The 9,201-nt window shown below is 44.7% G+C and overlaps 1 protein-coding gene across 1 annotated transcript in view; it reads right to left on the bottom strand.

Moving 5' to 3' along the window:
- The window catches only part of RAB8B (RAB8B, member RAS oncogene family), a 54,930-nt gene extending 48,243 nt beyond the window's left edge, over positions 1 to 6,687 (bottom strand). The window contains exon 1 of the mRNA XM_029952678.1: positions 6,489 to 6,687. Coding sequence (XP_029808538.1) covers positions 6,489 to 6,612 — 124 coding nt within the window. The 5' untranslated portion in view covers positions 6,613 to 6,687. The remainder of the gene's footprint in view (positions 1 to 6,488) is intronic.
- Between the last annotated feature and the right edge of the window lie 2,514 nt (positions 6,688 to 9,201).

Below are 9,201 nucleotides of genomic sequence, written 5' to 3'. Positions count from 1 at the left end.
ACCATGCCAACATCTTGAAATGGGTCTTCAAAGAAAGCCACTTCATGACAGTAAAGCCTTTATTTAAGCCATAAAAATGGTAATTTTTTTCTACCTTATGGAATTTTAAACCGGCAACAAGAGTGGAAAACCTAACTGCAAACATGAGTTTTACTCTAGACACTACGCTACTCTGGTGAGATACACAAGAAGTTCTATACAATAAATGTTTATATTCATCTTTTTAAAAACAAAATTTGGTTTTATTCAACCCAAATACCCATCCTGGTTCCAATCCACTCACTGCCTTGTCACTCAAACAAGCACTGGGCAGGATACAGACACAAACAGAGCTCCATCTGCTAATTAAAACTGGGCATGAAACTGTTAATAGGCATCTGTTGCATTGTGTGAAGCTAATGGGCAGAGACAAAGCTGAAAGCCCTTCTGAAGCAAACCCAGTGATGCCACTCATTTTCCATTTGGTATTTATGTCAGTGGGGGGTTGGAAGAGGGTGTTAAACAGCTTATTACGGAGACTGAGAGATAAGTGATATCTTACCTAATCTTAAACATCCCTTTACATCTTCTACTGGCATTCTTGTGTTGAGAATTCAAATTAAGCACTTTTGATCTTATCTCAGACGTAATGTAATATAATACTATGAAAAAGAATAATAACCAAAATTCAAGCAATACTTTATAGCTCATATAGTGCTTTCACAATTCATCCATCCAGCCATTCATTCATTCAGTTGATGAGTCATTTTATACAGGCCTTGGAGATTTAAAAGGCGAATAAAGGCTTTATTCCTGCCCCAGGCGATTCGCAGCCACCCTGAAAAGTTGGTATAATATTATTAGACTCTATTAGAGATGAAAGAACTAAGGCCTAGAAGGACAAGTGACTCACCAAGGCCAGAACACTAGGAATGGCAGATGCCAGGACATGAACGGACTGCAGACCCACTGCTCCCCCTAATTTACTGTGCTCTCTCCCCAACAACACACATGAACCAGTCCACTTCATCGGTCATTTACATTTCACAAGCTCCCTATTACGTTATATTCCACAATATTACACACCACCGAAAATCCACTTCTCCATCTCTACTCTAACCCTCCCCTCATCCTGTATGAAATCTCTTTCCTGCAAAATATTCCTAATAGTACACACAAGAGAGCTGGACCCCAGAATGGCTCTGTGCGCAGGCAGGCAGGCCTAGACTAGAGCCAGCCTCAGGACATGCCAGCAGCTCCCGGTCTTCCGCTTCCAGTCCCATGGTTCTTTTCAGATCCAGTTATGGGATTTAATTCAAAGATCAACTGCTAAATTTGTCCTGGTCTTCAAAGGCTAGACTTATTTCCCTCTAAGACAACATCCAAACCTCCTTCCCTCCAGCTTCCTCAGTGGGTCCAGACAATGCCGGTGCTGTTGCCCCAAGAGCCTCCTCCCTGATTTGCTGCCATGTACAACAGTGGGCAAAACTCTTTTTTTTTTTTTCAAATACACTTGTTCTTAGGACATATCCATATTGTATCCAAGACTCAGTTTCCCCACACCCACTCTTCATTTGTTGTATGGCTTTTCTCATGCACTAGAACACTAATTGAGGAGGTAAATTTAACCCTTTATTATCAAACATTAGGTTCTACTTTTTCTGAAATAGTATGGTTATCAAAGCTATCGCTTAGATGGAAAATCTACTGACAGCTTTGGAAGAACACAATGACACTAAAATAAGGCTTTATGTACAAAATGTTCAATTTGAAGTTGCATGTTCCTTGCGTAGTTTTGTTTGAGAGTCTGAAACCAAGGAAAACAACTCTGAAAACTAAAATCAACTTGCTCTACATATCTCGATTATGCTCAGCCAAATGTTGATAACATCTTGGATAAAAATGTAAATATGACAGAGTTTGTTTTTCAGTCAATAAGTCTTGATAAAAGCCTTGAGTTGCTACCAACCAAAAACAGTTTTTCATTTGAAGCTGAGGTCGACCAACTTTTTCTATAAAGTAAATATTTTTAAGCTTTGTAGAACACATATGGTCTCTATTGCATATTCTTCTTTGTTTTACTCTTTAATAACCCTTTAGAAACATGAACAAGCATTCTTTGCTTATCGCTGGCACAAAAGCTGCAAGCCACATTTGGCCTAGGGGCCGTAGTCTGCCAAGCCCTGATTTTAGGAAAAATGAATCCAAGAAAAAAAAAATGCAACGTTACAGAATAAAACATGGAAAAGTGCTCTGAGGAGACCAGGCCACGCCAATGAACCAGCACACTGTTCTTAACATGATTCCATTAGTTATTTTGCACATGGAAGGAATTTTAATGACAGGATGCACTTTGATCTCCCAACCTGAAACTATAGACACAAAAGAAAGGGCAAAGGACAGATATAATGTGTTGAGTTACCCCAGCAGAAATTCCTCACAGGAAAGCTTATGTGCAAAATCTAATTCCTCCCCGAAAAAGGTGGTGACTTGGATTTATGGAGATGATCAGACTGATCAAAAACAGCAAGAGCTCAACTGTGAAAAGTGACACAGACTTGAACTCAGGGCTTTGCTAGAAGCTCCGCTACTCACAGCTCTGTGATCTTGATACTGTCAACATAACCTTCGTGCTCCTATTTACAAAACTGGGGCAAGGGTATAAAGTAGATAATTTCGAACTCTTTCTGCTGTCAAACTATGACTCTACTAAATAATGAAACCACTCAGGAAATACCCTAACAGGAAGACGGGGGGAGGGCAGGGCACAGACAGCAGCGGGAAGACGCTCACACTGTCCAGTTAAAGGACGGGGCTCGTTTTTCTCTTTCTGTTCTATTAGTACCTTGCTCAGGACAGGCCCCTCCAAGGTGTCAGTAGGGCCTCATGTGGATATTAAACTGCACCCACTCCCACATGAATTAGAATGTATAGCCGACCATATTACTGTTTCCTAGTTTTCTTAATGTCACATTTTATAGACATTTAATTAAACATTAATTATGATTACATAAGAGGTTTGGGGAAGCTAATCGAATAACTTTTTTCAGTCCTCCAACATCTTAATTGAAAGGCTGGTTGGTCCTAGGCACTGGGCCTATAATTTCAAATGGATAAAACGTCCCTACTCAATAGTCAACAAATATTATCTGACTGATCAACTGAAAGGTTCCCAACAGGTCAGGTGAAAGAAAATGTACCCTCCATCACCCCCAAAAACAGAAAGGAAATGAGGGGAGCCGCGATACCAGAGAAGGTAGCAGGACCATAGAGTAGTAAGAAGAAAGTTCTTGCGAGACAACGGTATCTGTAATCAAAATGACTGTCTCCTTCCTGTCATGATGGCCAAACCACCATCAAACAGATCTAAGGATGGCTGATGCCTTTTCAAAAAAACAACTTCAACTTCGACGAAGGAAAATTAAGACTTAACACGTATCTTCACAGGGAGAAACAAGCACACATACAAAGCTACCAAAGTGCGCACACACACATCTCAGGTGTTAAGAAATGGCTCTTTCTTGTGAGGCTGATCTGACAGGAAAGAGCTGTGGCAGAGCCTGTCAAAACCCAGTCAGAGAAGCCCAGGAACTTACACAGCCAGGTACCTCAAAAAATAATTATGACTAGAAGGAGACAGACCACCAACTCTTACCTCAGCAACTTTAGATCACCTGAGAATGGGGAGAAGGAGAGGGGGAGTGGATATGGCTGCCAGAGAGGCGGACACTCCAAGCCTACGTTTGTGGTCAGTGAAGAATGTGTGGAACTTTTCCCACTAGAATGGTGTTAACATTTACCTTCTTTTCCCAGCTTAATTTCAAGTGCAAAGCATTAGGTTTCAGGTATATAAGTTTTTCTGCTGTTTAAAGGCAGTGTGATACCACTTCCTGTCGGGCTCTGGGGCTAAGTAAGAGACATGGATTTCCCCTCCTCCACATCAACTGAAGACACAGCTCCGAGCCTCTCTTTACCACATCCACCCCACAGAAAATATAAAGGCCAAGATCACGTATGAGACTCACCCCATTTAACATCTCCCTTCTGTTCTACAGTTTCAGGACACTGGTTTTGCTGCCTTCATGGCTACAACCCTTCACAGAACCAATTGCAATTAAAAAAAAATCCACACAAGAAAGATTCTAAGCCATCAACATGAAAAGTAATTTTTAAAAGCTACTATCACAAAAAGAAGCAGATATTCTTACAGGAAATGTGGAACGAAAATTAGGGCAAAAAAAAGGGGGGGAGGGACTAATAAAGCCATAATAATGAGCAAAAGTCATCCAAGGAGCTTAAAAGAAACAGCCTCAGTGAGACTCGTTCACTTTCGACACAGAGAATGCTTCTGGGAGGGCCACACAGAGAACTGACAAAAGGCTTCCCACTCCACTTGTTAGAAATTGTCCTTTATCATCTGGACTGCACTATGCATCTAACCGCGAAAAAGGTTTATCTGGGGTTTGATATTAGTGCCAGCATCAAAAACTACTGTCCTTTGGTCACTGTGACAGCTCCCACCAAATCTCTTGGGACTATACTTGAGACATGACATTTAAAATCTGCTTCCTCAGAAAAGAAAAAGTCCCACTCAAGAATGACTGCCAAGAACTTGCAACGCAAACTTCCCTAAGCCCAGACATCATAACACCAGGGGAAGGGGGGGTGGGGTGGTTCAGAGCAGCCAATCCATATGAAAGAGGCTAGAACAAACAAACCATAGACTTTCCTAGTTCTTAATTTTAAGAGCACTCCCAACTATTATTTTTTTATGGTAAATTATCCCTAAAACATACAATATTCACACACAATTATTACCATAGCACTAGCCCCATAAGAACCCCAGAAGTTTGTGGGGAAATATGCTGTAAGAACGATGTGAAAGATGCTTAAGTGAGCTACTATTAGAAACCACAAACATCACCCAGACAACCAAAAACTAAGATTCTTAAGGTACTTAATTAACTGCAGCTATTTAACAAAGGAAATGATGTTAAGGTCACTTGAATAGGCAGCTTAAAACCAGCTTTGGGGTGCCTATGTAGCTCAGTCAGTTACATGTCTGACTCTTGATTTTGGCTCAGGTCATGATCTCACGGTGGGTGGGAGCCCACTAACAGTGCAGAGCCTGCTTGAGATTCTCTTTCCCTCTCTCTCTCTGCCCCTCCTGCATGCGCGCTCTCTCTCTCTCAATATAATAAAATAAATAAACTTAAAAAAAGAAAAAAATACCAGCTTTGAATTGCTCTTCAGCTTATGGTTAAGTTCGAGATCTCTTTACCTGAACACAAAGTCTTGCCAGTACACAAGTAGAAAGGACAGCTCCCAGCCAAGATCAGGAAAAACTGAATCAATCGAAAGTAATTGAGGGGTACACTGCATGTTGTGATTCATTCAGCAAGTAATAATTAAAACCAAAGCAAAATGCGTAGGGAGGCAGGCAGAATGTAAGATCGATTCCTCTGCTGAGAAGTTACTAAACATTCATGCCCAAGAACTTAAAAAGTTAAGACGTGTTGCTTCTCAGGAGATGGGAGTAAAGGAGGGAACTATGTTTTCCTGACCACACCATTCCCAAGAGTCACCAATTCTCCTAACACCCGTTAACACTCACACAATTTAATATTCTGTAGACATTACTCTACCATTAGTCATTTTTTGCTTTCTCTCGCACTTGATTCAAAGGAAGAAGAGGGAGAAAATGGTGAGCAGTGTTTCGGGTTACTGCACAAAGTCCTGCGCCCCACACTTTCCATTTCCCCTCCCTCTCCCCTTTTCTCCTCGTCTCTGTACAACCCCTACTGTATATTCCGCTTCCCCTTTTGCATCGTCTCACACCCAGCTCTCCTTTACTTTCTCCACCACCTACCCTCACTCGGTCCTCTGAACTCTGAGGTCCTCCTCATCCTGCAATTCTGTTCTGCCCCTCCCCTGAGGAGCGGTTCAGACCTCCTGTGGCAGTGCCCCCTGGCTCTCACCTCCTGTTCACTCATTCCCCTGAATTCCCTTCCGACTGTTGGGTTCTCACCTCTCTTGTCCCTTGTGCCCTCCCTTCTTTTACTTCACGTCGCTCCTATTCTCCCCAAAGCTTCAATACCCCTTCACATTTCCTTCCTCTTTCCTGTCTTTTAATCCATTTCACACCCACTATCCTCTTCTCCTTCTCCATGAGATTTCGTTTGTTCCCCCCCACCATCACTTTGTCCTGCTAAGACCCTTCCCTGTCACTCCCTGAACCCTCTCATTTCCCCCCAATACCCGTAGTCCTTGTTCCTCTGGTTCCCCCTTCCTTTGCCTCCAAGTTCCCTTTTCACCTCCCCCCTCCCCAACCTCACTCACCCCTGCCCCTCTCCCTCACGCCTTCACCCTCTCCCACTGCCCTTGCCGCCCAGCCGTCCCCGGGGTCCCCTTCCTGGGGCTCCCTAGCCCTCCTCCAGCCCTCTCCCCGGCCGCTTTGCATCCGCCCCCCACATCTTACTCCCCGTCCCCGGCCGCGGCCCCTCCCTCACCGATGGTGGAGATGAAGGTGGTGTTGAAGGCGTCCTCGGAGAAGCGGAATAGGAGGCAAGTCTTGCCCACCCCCGAGTCGCCGATCAGCAGCAGCTTGAACAGATAATCGTACGTCTTCGCCATCTTCTCGCTCCGGCCCTCTGACCGGGGAGCTAGAGAAGCGGCGGAGAGAGGCGGGGAGGGGGCCGCGGGCGAGGGGGCGTGTCCGCCGAGCCACCGCCGCTCGCCCCGCCCTGAGACCCGCCCCTTCCCTTGGAGAAGGCCTGCGCGCCCCGCCCCATGCGGCCAATCCGCGGGGGATTCGTCATCACCGCCCGCGTCCCAGAGCTTGATGGGATTTGTAGTTCCTTTGAGGAGTCTCGGGCGTGCCCCTCGCAGGCTGCCCGAACAGCCCCAAGGGATAAAAGAGGATCGGCTCTGGGCTCGGTGACCGGGTGGATTAGACTTTTCCACCTCTGCCGAGAAGGAAGGTCCCCTTTCGAACTCTGCGCGTCGTGCCGATGGAACTCAAGTTCACCGTTTTCTTTGTGTGTGAGCGCCTTTCAAATCCGGACCTCGGAATCTTGAGTCCCACGACTCCCGTTTCTCTCCCATCTGGACCCGGAGCAGAGATGCTTTCTTTGCTTCCCGCTGCTGTGGCGCAGCCTGTGGATTATCTGCAGAGTGCATTATCTGCTTCTCCTGCAGTTCCTGCCCAGCACCACCCCCTAACCCCCTCCCGCAGCTCCTCAGTTACAGATCGCGAAAAGAATGATTGCCGCTCTAACTTGAACTCCAGCTGTGATCTCTTCACGCCACACAGACCAGAGCCAAATACGACTGGTATTTTAGAGGATCTGTTATGCAGACCGTTCCCCTCTCACGACAAGAGGATGAATAAAAAATGTGGGAATTGAAAATATTAAGACTTGTGTTACAGGTCTGTGTCCTATAAAATGAAAAGCATTACGTGAGGCCCGAAATATGACGTTGGGAATCGAGAATGAGATTCGGATTTTGTCTTGACTCAGCGGCTTAACTGTTCAATCTCTGCGCCCCCGTTTTCTCATCTGTAAAATGGGTATAAAACAAGCATTCCGCTGGATTGTAGAGAAAATTAAATGAAATACTTGATATGAAAGCACTGTGAAATCCATAGGCATTGTAGAAATGTTTGTGGTGATAGTTACCTTCTTAAGCCCTCTCTCTCCATGGATGACAAATGAAGGTGGGGGGGGGGGAGAAGCATTCTGTCATCATCATAATCCTTTATTTACTGTTTTAGATTAGTCTAATTGTTCTGTGGATGTATTATTAAGGTCTCTTTCTTTGCTACCGGCATAAACCCAACCAGAACAAGTTCTCCTGGAAGGGAAGTTTCCTGGATCAAGGAAAGCCAAAGGGCAAGAAATGGCTAAGGAGGTTTGGACCAGAAACTCTATCCAGTCAGGGCTCTATCTCCCATCTCTTCTCCCTTCTCATTTTTAATTTCTAATATATCAAATACCAACACATAAGACCCACATGAAGAAAAGCTCTTCAGTGTCCTCAATTTTTTAATTATTTTTAGAGAGAAAGGGGAGGGGGCAGATGGGGAGAGAATCTTAAGCAGGCTCCATGCTCAAGGAGCCCAGAGATGCAGGGCTTGATCCCATGACCCTGGGATCGAGATCTGAGCCGAAATCAAGAGTTGGTAGCTCAACTGACTGAATCCCCAGGCACCCCACTTCAGTAATTTTTAAGAGGATAACGGGGTCCTGAGGCCAAAACATTGGAGAACAACTGGCCTAGGCATTTACCTTAGATCTAAGGAAACACCTTCTGGAAGGTTAGAGAGGGTTATTAAGAAAACCAGTGGACTAAACTATTAGTGGAGTAAGGACACCACTTGGGACAGTTAAACAAGATGGCAGGCTTTCCTTTAATTCGTTGGTTGGTTTGTTCTTTTTTTATTTTAATGTTTATTTATTTCTGAGAGAGAGAGGGAGGGAAAGGCATAGAGAGAGGGAGACAGAGAATCCAAAGAAGACTCTGAGTTATCAATCAGCACAAAGCCTGACATGGGACTACAACCCACAACTGTGAGATCATGACCTAAGCTGAAGGTGGACACTCAGCCCATTGAGACCCCCAAATGCCCCGACAGCAGGCTTTTCTAAAACACCCTGAGTGCCTTGTGACTTCATGTACAGTGTCAGTGATATTCTATTCTTAGTCTTGTGGCAGAAGATTCAGTTGGTCTTAGTATTAGCCTTCACCTTCTATTTGGAAAAAAGATGACATGTGTCATTAACTCACACTTATTGGTAATACAGTACCTAGAGAGTTGCTGTTAATAAAATGTCTAATTCCTAGAGCCAACTTGATGAAAACAAAGCTTTAAGGAGGTCAATGTCAATTTCTGCCCCTTCAGGTAAGGGCTCCGCCCTCTGGCATGGGCTGAGCCTCCCTGCCCCAGTCAGTTCTTTTTAATTTTTTTTAATGTTTTTTATTCATTTTTGAGACACAGAGAGATAGCGCAAGCAGGGGAGGGTCAGAGAGAGAAAGAGACACAGAATCCGAAGACAGGCTCCAGGCTCTGAGCCAGCTGTCAGCACAGGGCCCGACACCGTGACCGGAGCCGAAGTCAGGCACTTAACCGATTGAGCCACCCAGGGACCCCACCCCCAGTCAGTTCTTGGGCAAGTCTGAATATGGCCCCAACCAGTGAACAAGTGTGAACAGTTCAGTTCT

Source organism: Suricata suricatta, chromosome 9 (assembly GCF_006229205.1).
Source record: "Suricata suricatta isolate VVHF042 chromosome 9, meerkat_22Aug2017_6uvM2_HiC, whole genome shotgun sequence".
Lineage (NCBI taxonomy): Eukaryota > Metazoa > Chordata > Mammalia > Carnivora > Herpestidae > Suricata > Suricata suricatta.
Note: the sequence above shows the minus strand (reverse complement) of the source record. Positions and strands in the feature narration are given on the sequence as shown.